This window comes from Gastrolobium bilobum, unplaced genomic scaffold (genome assembly GCF_033153095.1).
Source record: "Gastrolobium bilobum isolate Gb01-03AN ecotype WA unplaced genomic scaffold, APGP_CSIRO_Gbil_v1 utg776, whole genome shotgun sequence".
Taxonomy (NCBI): domain Eukaryota; kingdom Viridiplantae; phylum Streptophyta; class Magnoliopsida; order Fabales; family Fabaceae; genus Gastrolobium; species Gastrolobium bilobum.
In genome coordinates this window covers 749,090-762,971 of record NW_026899202.1, presented here as the reverse complement: position 1 = coordinate 762,971, position 13,882 = coordinate 749,090, and the positions used below count along the sequence as shown (strand labels likewise).

At 35.6% G+C, this 13,882-nt stretch overlaps 1 protein-coding gene across 1 annotated transcript; it reads right to left on the bottom strand.

Moving 5' to 3' along the window:
* Positions 1 to 8,897: 8,897 nt before the first annotated feature.
* Positions 8,898 to 10,487, bottom strand: LOC133288243 (flavonol synthase/flavanone 3-hydroxylase-like). The gene is made up of 2 exons (XM_061485959.1): positions 10,024 to 10,487; positions 8,898 to 9,108 (listed from the first exon to the last, which is right to left on the bottom strand). The coding sequence occupies exons 1-2, from the start codon at positions 10,485 to 10,487 to the stop codon at positions 8,898 to 8,900; spliced, it is 675 nt and encodes a 224-aa protein (XP_061341943.1).
* Between the last annotated feature and the right edge of the window lie 3,395 nt (positions 10,488 to 13,882).

Below are 13,882 nucleotides of genomic sequence, written 5' to 3'. Positions count from 1 at the left end.
TCAGTGATGGGGGAACACATTTTGACAACAGGTTGGTAGAGGCTGTCCTTGCAACATTTTGAGATTTCTAACAGGGAACTTAAACGAATACTGGAAAAGACTGTTGGAAGTGTTAGGACTCAATGGTTCAAGAAACTTGATGACACTTTGTGGGCGTATCGGACAGCATTCAAAACTCCTATTGGAATGTCTCCATTTCAGTTGTTGTTTGGGAAAGCATGTCATTTGCCTATGGGATTGGAGCATAGATCATTGTGGGCTTTTAAGTTTTTAAACTTTGACTCAAAAGCAGCAGGTGAGAAAAGTTACTGCAATTGGATGAACTGGATGAATTTCGTCTTTCTGCATATGAAAGCTTATACAAGGAAAAGACCAAGCTATGGCATGACAGGAAGATCACACCCAGGGATTTCATGGTGGGCGATCAAGTTCTGTTATTCAACTCCAGGTTGAAATTGTTTCCAGGAAAGTTGAAGTCCAGATGGTCTGGACCATTTGTAGTTAAGGACATGAAGTCTTATGGAGCGGTAGAAATTTGTTCTTGGGATTCTAACCGAAGTTTTACTGTCAACGGTCAGAGACTGAAATTATACATTGGAAGTGCAGTGGACAAGCAGCTTATTACAGTTGCTCTGTTGGAGGTAAACTAGATAAGAACCGTCGGGCTCATGACGTTAAACAAGCACTGAGTGGGAGGCAACCCACTATACCATGTATGTAATAATTAGTGTTAATAACATATATAAAAAAAATAGAGAAGAGGAAAAGTTTGTAGAAAATTTTTGAACAAAATTGACAAGTGCTGGGCGCTAAAACTTCTATTCTGGACGTTTTAGCGGTCTAGAGTTGTATCACAATGCAAAACTCTGGCCCAGAGCGCTAAAACGTTCTGACTGACCGTTTCAGCGTTCCCCGATGCATCAGAATGCAAGCACTCTGGCCCAGAGCGCTAAAACATTCTTAGTTACCATTTTAGCGTGGTGCTGCACATAGACGTGTGCACATTTTTCTGGTCTTGGGCGCTAAAACGTTTGGTTTCAACGTTTTAGCGCCTCGTCACTTATTTTGAAATACACGGTTTTTCCCTCACTTCTCCATCACTTTCACATATTCCCTCTCTCCATACTTCATTCATTCTCCCCTCTTGATATTGTCGAATCTCTCCTTTTCTCTTCTACACTCACTTGTTCCTCTCAACATCAAGGTATGTAATCATAATCTCTTCTCTTTTCAATTTTTTTTTTGTATTATTTTTGTATTTTTGTCATATCATCTAGGGTTTCCAACGCTTTCCTCCCATGAACTATCAATGTGCTTCAATGTTTTTAATTGTTATATGTATGTTCATATATGTGGGATGCTGCTGATTTTCCATTTTTGGGGGTAGAGAGGGCTTCCAATTCGTTTTGCACACAATGCATGTGCACACACACACACACAAGGTGTTCGACAAAATGGCTGACCCAGAAAAGCCAGGGCGCTAAAACGCTGGTCACTCCACGTTTTAGCGCTCGACCATTTTCTAACACGCATAAGGCCAGGACGCTAAAACGTTCAGTGTGAATGTTTTAGCGCCTAGGCCCTGTTGCATGCATTATTTAGTCTGCTAGTTTGACATTGTGAGGGGTGTTTACTTGCTTGATTTTGGATCTAATTGAACCACTTCTTCAAAATTAAATCTGGGAATTGGATCCATGAGCTCTCGAATGTTTTGAAAGATATACTGACTTATTCTTTGATATTTCAGGATCATGTCTACCCCACCACCAAAGAAAACTGGCAAGGAGAGGTTCAGGGTGTCTCAGGCATCAGAGCCTACACCACCTCCACCTGCTTTTGATACCCGACTGTGGAAGAGTGCTGCTCATGAGGTCAGGTTCAACATCAAGACCTCTTCTAGACCCTTTGTCCGGGAAAGGAAATTTGTCCTGGACAAAGATGAGTATCCAGAATTTCAGGCCCAGCTGAGGAAGAGGGATTGGGAGACTTTTGGTGACATTCTGGACGACAGCAGCCAGGCCATATGCAGGGAATTCTATGCTAATGCCTACAATGAAGATGAAGGTGGCCAGAGGCATTTTGTTAGTTGGGTGAGAGGGAAGAAAGTGAAATATGATGCCCACATTATTCAGAAGCTTCTGAAAATCCGACACTGTGACTACGTCCAGAACTAAAGTTGTGAGTTCAAGAGGAATTGGCAAAAGGTAGACATTCCTCCAAGGCGAAGCAGCCCAGATTTTGAGAGTTGGACCAAGTTGGGAGCAGCTGAGCCTGTGTTGCACACCATTGCAAAGCCAAATGAAAAATGGAAGATGACAAGGGATGAGGTGAATCCTAAGTTGCTTTGGTTGAGGTAACTGAATGGAAAGGCCAGGGTCTGGTTCCATTTTGTGGTCTCTAATGTTATGCCTTCCTCCAACCAGGCGGAGGTAATTCTGATGAGGGATGTGCTGATCTACACGATCATGACCGGGAAGAAAGTGGAGTTTCCCATCATTCTTCAGGACAACATCTATGACATGGCTCATTCTGATAGCAGTTCTGCTGCTTTGGGTCATAGTTCCTTGATCCAGCATCTGTGTCTGAGAGCTGGTGTTGATGTTACTGATAATGGGGTGTAGGTCAAGTTGCACCCTGCCATTGATGCAAAGCTCATCAGGAACCAGCTTCAGATAGGAGGAGGAGAAGCCACAACTCTGACACCAGGCAGGAAGAATATGAGTAAAGCAGAATCTGCAAAAGAAAGGCAGCAGCGATCTGGGGAACAGTGGCTGGTTAACACTGAGGTTCGTCTGGGGTTCTTACGTGCCGTCTCAAGTTCATGCAGACGGGCAAGCAGACATTTCAGACCCAGATGTTCCGGATGTTGACAGCCCTGTGTGAGGCTCAGGGTATAGAGCCGGTGGCATATCAGCCTGCAGAGTATCCTCATTCGGATGAGGAGGATGCCTTCGAGGAAGCTACCACAGCATTTTTTGAGGAACGTGCTGAGGAGTATGAGGCTGCGGTGGCTGCCATGGGTGCTGGTACTTTGGCTGCTGCTGCTCAGCCTACTGAGGGAGAGACTGTTGATGCCACTACTGAGGCCCAGACTGCTGCTGATCAGACTGTTGGAGATGCTTCCGCTATGGATGAGGACCAGGTTGCTGATGATGAGTACACTCCACTACCTGCTGATGACCCGGGATTAGATCTTCTTGCCTCTGATGAGGAGGATTCGAAGTCTCACATAGACTCTTGATTTTATTATATTTCTGTTTTTATTGTTTTATTTTGGTTTACATTGGTTCCATTTTGTTATTAGTTTTCTTATGTAATTTGGTTTAGTACATTGAGATATTTACTGTTTTGACTGATGCACATTGTGATAGTACTGATGTTATTGAGTTATATGTGAATGTGTTTCAGTGATCAATTGTTGTTTTAGATTTAAAATAGTTCCTGGGGACAACAACGTTTAAATCTGGGAATTGGGGTGTGATTGAATGGCATGCGAACTTCATGGAGATGTCACACAAATTGATGACCCAAAACAGAGAAACATATCAATCTCTTTTCTTTTCTAAATTTTCTGTGAATTAGATTTTAGTGTAATTTAGATGTTAGTTGTGATTCAGAATTTGGATTTCAGTTTTAATATGGAATTCCATAAGGATTTGACTGATCAGAAATTTAGATGATTGATCAAATTAAGGATACAATCTTATGCCTTGCATGTTGAGTAAATGAAATGATTGCATGACTCATTCAATGTGTAAGAGTAGAAACATTAGTTTTGATGCATAAAGAGAAAGTCAAGCATGCACTCTGAACTGTGAGAAAATTGAGTCTATACAAAAAAATTTATTCAGAGAGCACTTCACTGCATGAGTAACTCTAGAACTTGCCTTGTTTATTTTTTGAAATGGTTGATGATGTGTAGGGTAGAAATGATTGAGGCATTTCCTTTTTGAACCAAAAAGTCAAATGGCCAACCCTTAATGTGTACATTGCATGAAACTCTTGAGCCTAACCTGTTGTCTATAAAACCAAGAACCACATTTATTCCAATCCTTCAGATTAAAAGTTTCAGATAAGTGATAATGGATGGAGTGTTCTGTGGGGAGGAAAGTGTTTTCTGCAATAAGTGAATGCACAAGTGTTGGAAATATAGGAAAGAAGAAAGGAAAAGAAAGGAAAAGGTATGAGACACAAAGTGTGTAGAAGAGACAGAGGGAAGTATTAAAGACACAAAGTGTCTGAAAAGAAAAGAAAGAAGACAAAGAAAAAAATGTTAAAGACACAGAGTGTCAGGAAGAAAAGGAGGAAGAAAGGTTAAAAAGAAAAGCACAAGGAATGAAAATGAAGAAAGTTGCGGGAATTAGGAAGAATTTGATAAATACTGTGATCTCTTATCTTATCTAAATCTGATTCATTTGATCTGAACTTCCCCTTTAGCATAAATCCTTACCTCTAGTCAAGCCACATACCAAGCCTTATTACTAATCACACCAAGACCTTTTCGATCTGCCTTATAGATCATTGTTACTGTGGAAAGTGAGAAGATGGGCAAGCCTATGGCAGTTTGAGTGCAGTGAAGAGTGAGTGATAAGTGCATCCTTAAACACTAGTGTGCAAGAGAGTTAAATTCTCACAATTTTTGAGAAGTTCCTAGTGATGGGGTGTTGTTGTTTGGAAATCTCTATATATATCATCTTTACTGATCTGTTGAAAAGTCACATATGATGTTGGGCAAATCATAGGAGATAAGAGATTGCATGGTTATAAGCTTGTATCATGAAATGTGATCTGTTGTTAATTGAAGTCCATCTTCATGAGTTTCATCTGTAAAGAATCTTAAATCCTTCTCTGTTGTAAGTTCATTACTGAGGACAACAATGTCCAAATCTGGGAATTGTGATAAACTCCTAGTTCATCAGGTTTTTAAGCATGAATTAGTATCAGTTTGTGTGATTAAATGGATGGAAAAGAGGTTAATATCCTAGAAAGCCCTAAAGTACAAGTTCTAAAAGCTTTGTTGAAATCTACATTGTTTTGTAGGGAAATGAAGCTCAAAGAAGCAAATGAGAGAAGGAAGAAGATTCTGAAGAGTGGAAATTGCCAAGTGTTGCGTGCTAAAATGTCCACGGAGAACGTTTTAGCGCGCTGCTGCATAAAGAAGCCAAAAGTTGCTGGTGTCGAGCGCCAAAACGTCCAATGCAAAGGTTTTAGCATTCTGATGTGCAAAAATGTTCTAGTCTTGAGCGCTAAAACGTTCAAGGAGAATGTTTTAGCGCTAAAGACAGTTAAAAGCAGTTGAGCATCCGTCAAAGTTGAGCGCTAAAACATCCAACAGAGAACATTTTAGCGCCCAAGTCAGTTTTTGGCTGTTATTCAGTTGTATTTGGTGACTCTATAAAAGGGCAAGTGGCTTCATTTTTTCAATATCCTATTCAGATCCTCTGATTTGACTCTTCACTTTCTCTGACTTTCCAAATTCTTTAGGATTAGTTTTTTGTAATAGTTAGTACATCTTTATGTAATTGTAATTGAAGATTGAAGACTCAACCATCATGACAATGGAGTTTGATATTTCTTCTTCTCTTGTTTATATTTTCATTATGTCTGAGTAGAGTCCTTTGTAGTCTGATTCAATGGAACTCAAGTGTGAATTTATGAATGGTTAATTGAATATTCTGTTTATCTATTATGTGATGATATGAAGTTGTCTTTATTGATTCTTTCTATCAAGGGAATAGTGTAGAACATGGGTGTTTACATTGTTTCTGTAATTGACAACTTCATCATTAGTGTTCTAGTAGTCAAGGGATTGATGCTAGGATTCTGATGTGATCTTAAGATCTTAGTATTTAATGCATGTATTAAGAAGGGAATCACCAAGGGATTGGAGTTTCTGATTAATGTATCAATCAAGGTAGTAAGGGATTACATCTTGATGATAAGAAAAAAGTTGATTAACATCTCATAGTAGATAATTCATTGTAGGAATTGATTCATACATAAGTTCATGCTTGAGGGAAATTGATGACTGACTACTTGTTTAACGTATAATTCACATTTTATTTGTTTATCAAGTTTTACTTTCATTTAATTTAATTTCTGGTGACAAGAAATCAATGCAACTAATAATCTTTTGTTTGATTCAACTGAAGTATATATGGTTAGTCGGTGTTTGAATCCAAATCCTCGTGGGAACGATCTTTACTCTTCATTTTATTACTTGTGTGACTAGTACACTTGCTAAATACACAACACTTACCAAGAACGAAAACTCTGAATTCTTTTGCATTAGATAATATATACTATGTCTTTAACCATATTCAACAATATTTTTGACCCTAAAGACATTATACAATTTACACTTAACAGTGCTCCGGCACACGTCTTACAATAGTGGTCAAAGAAGATAGAATATTGTACGGAAGTGTGCACATCTTTTGGCTACCCTGAGAGAACCTGGGATTGGATCTTATTTAGTCCAAATGATAAGATGGTCTTAGTGGGCATTCACGTGACTTTCTTAGAGGAGGTCTTGGAAAATCATAAGCCCATAAGTAATGTTATTCTTGATGAGACTTAGATCAAGAATTTCTAGGATATCTAGAAGCTCTATCTTCTGTTCCCTTGATTGTTCAAAGAGAAGAAAAAATTCCTCTAGGTGAACAAACACGGGAACCATATTTGAAAATTTAATATAATAATATACAAGAGGAAATAGTAGAAATATTAGTACTACACATAGAAGAGAAATATCAAGGATTTGTTAACACGAAATATGTGAATCATTAAGAAATTGAAGGTCCGCCATCTGTCCTAAACTTGGATCTACCTGTAAATGCACAAGGTCTAGTATGACATATTCGTAGTGGGAGAGAATCTTGTTAACCCGTAAGTTTTCTCTTATTGAGTGACATTGATATCACTAGTTACAATAATACACTAGAAGATATTGTTGATCAAGTGTTGCTCAAAGCTATGAACCATAATGAGGAATACTTGTATTTCAACTATGTTTGGTGATTCAGTTTTTAGTAAAGGCACCAAGAAGGGTAAGGCCCACTAGGTGTATGTAGACCTACCAGACAAAGAGAGGTTAAAGAGGAAGGTGAAAACTTTCAAAATTAGTTTGGAGGCAAAAGATCACACCTAAGAGAGGGTGTGGATTAAGAGAAAAAACTTTGCCAAATTTCATGCTTGAGTTTTTTCAGATTCTCTTAGTTGTTACTACAAGTCTCAATTGTGAGATTTTATTTTAGGAGATAAATATCAAAATAACCTTTTTGAATGAAAATTTCGAAGATGATATCTACATGCAATAACCAAAAAGGGTTTATAACTAATGGGTAGGTATACACGGTACGCAAGTTTTGAAAGTCCATTTTATGGACTTAAGCAAGCATCCAGGTCATGGAACATTAGTTTTGATCATATTATAAAAAAAATTGGTTTTGAGAAAACCGTAATGAATCGTGTGTATTTGTATGTAAAGGATCCAAGGGGAGGCAATAGCTTTTCTGATACTTTATGTAGATGATATATTCCTTATTGGAAATAACGTGGAGGTAATGTCAAGCATAAAGAGTTGACTGAGTAAAAAATTTATATGAAAGTTCTAGGGAAACCAATTATATTCTTGGTATAAAACTCTTACGAGACCGGAAGAATAAGTTGTTGGTATCACCTTAGGCTGCTTATATTGACAAAACTCTTGTCAAAATTCAACATGAGAAATTATGAGAGGGGAATAATATCTCTCAGATATGCAATTCATCTTCCCAAGGAGGTAATGTCAAGCATAAAGTTGTTGGCATCACCTTAGGCTGCTTATATTGACAAAACTCTTGTCAAAATTCAACATGAGAAATTATGAGAGGGGAATAATATCTCTCAGATGTGCAATTCATCTTCCCTAGGAGTAACCTCTAAAGAATCTTGAGTAGGAAGAATGCATGAGTAGGATACTTTATGCTTTGGCAATAGATAGTCTCATGTATACCATGTTGTGAATTAAACCAGACATCTGTCACGCAGTGAGAGTAGTGAGACAATATCATTCTAATCCTAGAGGAACTCTAGATTGATGTTAAGCATATACTCAAGTATCTTCAGAGGTCAAGAGATTATATGCTGATATATTCTAGTGGGGGTCTTGAAAAGCTAAGTTTTCAAGATTCAATTTTTCAAGTGAATATTGACTCAAGAAAATCGTACTTGAGCTATGAGGTTCACACTAAGAGGTGGATCTTGCAGACCCAGTTACTAAGACTTTGCCTGAACTTATATTTGAGAGGCATGTTACTTCTTTGGGTCTTAGAAGGATCACAGACTTGTATTAGGCGAGTGGGAGATATTGTGTTCATTGTGCTCTTGGAGTAAGATAATTAAATAATGTAATCATTTTATGAACTTTACAAATAAGGTACTATTCATTATTTTGTGCACACAATTTACAAACATTAAGGTCCAGATCAATTGTGGAGTGTATGATCATTTGGATATGTTCGTGGAGGATGTGATCATAGGTTCTCACGATTAATGAATTGGTTCACAACTGTTAAATAAAGTTGGGTGCTTTACTAAGACTGCAATATTTTATGAAATGATTTTGTCCAAATCATTGTAAAATACTAGTGTGAGTTAACATTCACATTGAAAAGATCAAGGAGAGATTTGATTAAGGTTGTTTTTCTGTCATAAAATATCAAATCTCAGTTAACTATAGTTATATAATTGCTTTTAATCCTCAGTTTATTATAAATAGATAATTGAATAATGAGTTACATGGTCTTCGGCTTTGGGCTCAAGTTTATATTCAAGAACAAATGAGAGATTGTTGGGTTTATGCTCTTTCACTTAAAGTCCAATTGGGCTTAGTATGTAAGTAAAACTCAAGAAGCTTAAAGCCCAAGCACACTAGGACTGAGATTTCTTGGAAACCATATATATTCTTCTCTTTCAGCCATCAACCTCATTTGTTCTATTGCGTAGGCTGAGGTAAGGTCATCTCCCTGAGAGTGAGAAAGTGCCACACTACCTCCCCATTCCCCTTTGAGAGATAGTCCAGAAGATCTGCTACCACACCAGCCAGCCTCGAGGAGATTGTTTGTGCTGCGACGCAGAGAAGAGCAGTTCGTGAAGAGAAATCAAATACAAGGAGGTTTTGCGCTGATCTATACTACAAGAGGTAAATCTGAGCCATGATGATCTGTTGCATTCCAAACTGTAATGATTTTAATGCTTTTTATTATGTCTCTCAAAGCATCTCCTCGAGACCCTTTTTTTTTTTTTTTTTAAACATGGAGAGACGTAAAGGATTGAACTCTATATTACTTGGTAATAGACTCTAGTCATACAACCAACTCTACGAGAGCTTATGTCAATAGCTAGAGCTATAAATTAATGATTATTATATCTCCTAACAAATAATGCCATTTTTTATTTATTCATTTTATTTCAAATCGGTAAAAAAGTCCCTTCAGGTTGTGTTAACCCCCTTAAAAATAACACAATGGTGAACAGTAGCCATGATGGACAAGAAACAAAATCAATGGCAATAAATATCATATATATCATGCTTCGACCAAAAAATGGCGATAGTCATGAGTAGAGGTGGCAAAGTGGGCGGCCCGCCCCGCCCCGCCCTACTCCGCCAAAAAATGAGTCAATCTGTCTCGTCTCGCTTTTGAAAGTGGGCTCAAAAACTCAGCCCGCCCCGCTCGTTTGGCGGGTTGGGTGAGTTGGCCCGCCAGCCCGAGCCTATTTTACACTGATCCGTTTCGGCCTGCCTATGCCCGCCATCAACCTGTCAAAAAATGAACCCGTCCCGTCCCGCTCCGCCCCGCTTTTGAAATGGGTTGAAAAATTCAGTCCAACCCGCTCCGTTTAGCGGGTTGGGTGAATTGACCTGCCGAGCCGAGCCCGTTTTGCGGGCTCTAATCATGAGTCTATGCATTGTATGCACGTCAAAATAGGAAGGTTTCTAAGAAGAAGAAGACAAATGACATTAATATTCATCAAACTAACCTGTAAGAAGGAGGATTCTTAGGCCAGAAACGGTAGTGAATGGCAGAAGGTGGCCATATAATGTGAAATAAATGGTCCACCCAGCCTTTCTTGTCATTCACCTCTTTCTGAAGCTTTGTGCCATAACCTTCTATAGAATCAGACCCTGCAGGCATAGCATATAGCTCTTTTTCTTCTTGTGGTAGGTCAAAGAACTCTTTACCTACAGTTTGCAATTTGCTTATAACTTGGCTAGGTATCTCATGGTTCACAATTTGGAACATTCCCCAATCCCTACTTGCCTCCATAATCTCACGCATGACTTTTCCTTCATCTAGATTACTGAAATCAATAATGGGAACCCCAAGTTTCACCCCATGAACGGTTGTGATTCCTGGTTGCTCTGTCTCTGGCCTAACAAACATGGCAGGGATAACAGCATCTTTGGACTCGGAAGCTATGGTTTGCACCCTTAGCACCTCCATTTTTTGTTGCTAGCTATTTTCTTAACCCCTCCTTAATTAAAGGATCATTTATGAAATGCAGATTTCTTTAGTCTTAAATTTATAATAAGAAATCACTCTCTACCTACCAAAGAAAAAACAATGTTGCGTTAATGAGCACTAAATGTATGAATTAACATTCCTTTGCTTATTAGTGAAATGTGGTTGCAATCAATGCAATTTAACGGGTTAGTCATTTGCAAGTGGGTTTAACGTCTCATGTTATTGGAGATTATTTTATCTCATACACATACATAAAAGTATGTGGGTTCATGTTTTCTTTTTCTCATTCTTCTTTTCAGATGAACCTTATACACTTTTATAGATGTGTAACAGATAATTTCATCTTCTACAACATAAGAAACATCAAACCATTTACATATATGTGGAACCATTTTTCTCCATCAAAACGGGTTGCATATATATATATATATATATATGGGAAAAATATTTCTCAAGTTGCTTGAGACAATGTTATCTCCGGCCACTCTAAAACTACGTCGTTTTGTTTATTTATTTTCTTATATTAATTGATTTACCTTTGAATGGTTATGATTCCCTTTTTCTCTCTCTTCCTTTATCACCATTAATAAATCTTTGTACGGTTATGATTTTGTAGCCGAAGATAACATTGTCTCAAGCAGCTTGAGAAATGATAAGCCCTATATATATATAGGGAAAAATGTTTCTGCAGTTAATGCAGATAAGTTATCTGCATTTATTCTCAAAACGACGTCATTTTGGTATTAAAATCTTAAAAAATTATAAATATAAAGACTATTATGACCCTGAAATAAATTAAAATTACAAAAATACCATGATTTTCGCCCCAAAACGACGTCGTATTAGCTTACTGCAGATAATTTATCTGCAGTAACTGCAGAAAAAGCGAACTCATATATCTATACATTACAATAACATTGTTAATATTTTTATTATACCATTTTTATATTTTTGTAATAATAAAATTCAAAAAATATACATTTCAACCCACTATCTTTATTTATTTATTTTCTCAAATATAAAAGTTATGAATTTAGGAGTTCATTTTGATATTCATTTTTTAAAATATTGTATACTAACCTTTTATGATTACATATTTAGTAATATAAGTTTGTGTATTTTTATGAGTTTACAATATTTGTTACTTAATATGTAATTTCTGTTATTGTATTTCTAACTTTTGTGGTTAATTTTATAATATTTAACTTTTTTAAAAAAATATATATAATACTTTTTTATAATAAAAAAAGTCGTAAAATGTTATGGTTGTAAAAATAACAAAATTAAATGTATAAGCGGATAATTATACTTATATGCAACAATCGCATTTGATTGCAACATGCAATATCTCAACTGGTGTAATATAAAAGTTGGATTTTGGAAGTAGCTGAGATGTAATATAAAAATACATATTTAGGAATATAAGTTTGTGTATTTTTATAAGTTTATAATTTTTATTACTTAATATGTAAATTCTATTATTGTGTTTCTAACTTTTGTGGTTAATTTTATAATATTTAACATAAAAATTTAATTTAAATATATATATATATATATATATATATAGTACTTTTTTATAATAAAAAATGTCGTAAAATGTTATGGTGTAAAAATAACAAAATCAAATGTATAAGCGGATAATTATACTTTTATGAAACAATTGCATTTGATTGCAACCTGCAATATCTCAACTGGTGTAATATAAAAGTTAGATTTTGGAAGTAGCTGAGATGGGTGTGGTTCTAGTTATGCCACCGATGGCAGGTCGGTGAGATACATTCTAGAAACTCCATTTCAAAGGGTTCAGATTAATGTTTTCTAAGATATGAATATATCCATTACCCAAAAAAAGGTTGATCGTAAACTCGCTTCGCTAGTCGCTATCTACGACCGATTAAACTTTCAGTGCCTGCATGCTGCATGCAAGTAATGAACAGATAGAAGAATTTTCACTCAATACGTGATTTTTCTTAAAATAATTAATTTTAAGGGAAGTTTTCTTTATTACCTTGGTCCTTAACCATGGCTTTACTTATCCATCCCTGCATGTAGCCAAGTGTTTTTCTCGTTTAGATTTTAAGCATGTCAAGCATTTGTTTACTCAACGAAATACTTGATTTTTTTTTTTTTTTTCATTATTGTTTGACTATCCAATACATTGGCAAAACACATATTGGCGGTGGAAAAAAATTAATTCTATCTTTGTTCTATGATTCTGCCATCGTCATGACTCATATTCCACTCTTACCCTTCGCAACATTTTCTTTTCTCACTTGTGTCCCCATGAGATGATGCACCAATGGCAAACTATATCGGGTGTATATCCAACAATGAAGGTTGGTTTAGTAACCTTCATATATTATACCATTTAAACAAAATCAATTTATTCAATTTCCCTTTTAAAATACTATTTTTACATACAAATAATTTTTTTCATATCAATATTTTAAAATTTATGTTTTAATATCTATTCTCTTATAATTAATTATATTAAAATATAAACCAAATGGTGAACATAACTTTAAACTAAGCCATGATACTTATTTGCAAGGAGTTCGCTCTAAGATTGACAACGCCACAATTAATATCTGCTTTGGTTAAGATTTTAGCTGATTTATTTTGTAACAAACCACTCTCTAATTAAATCCGACTAGCGAATGTGGGGTGAAGTCAATACTAATACGCATTCTTATCCTTGCAAATAATTGTAAAAAGACTGTTTTCTGAATTCTAACCGATAACCTTTCAGTCATAAAGAAACAGTTTTATCACTGTTCCGGTTCATTTTCTATTATTTAAAAAAAATAATAACTTAAATAAACTATTTGTATTTTAGAATAATATTTTATGGGTTTAGTGTTTGTCATTTTAAATGACACAACTTTGTGTCATTTTTAATGAAACTACGTTGTTTTGATGTGTTTTGTCATTTTCTCTAAATTTATAAAATTAAAATTAAAAAGAAAATGGAGGAGAGATAATGTAAAAACTTACCGAAACGACGTAGTTTCATTAAAAATGACACAAAGTTGTGTCATTTAAAATGACAAACATTTTTCCCATATTTTAATAGCTAATTTAGAAAAAAAAATTATATCTTAATAAAGCAGATCACTTTTAAAATATAATCATAGGTATCTTTTTAATAAACTTTTTTGTTATATCCAGAATGAATTACATTATTCTCAAAGTGGATTTTTTTATAGGAATAGTTTTTCTCATTTTGTAAAAAAATAATTTTATCTCCTACACACATATAAAAATACGTGGAGCTCATATTTTCTTTCTCTCCCTTCTCTTCATAGTTCATATGACCTTTACACATACTTTTATATTTGTGTAAGAGATAAAATTATCTTCTACAACATAAGAAA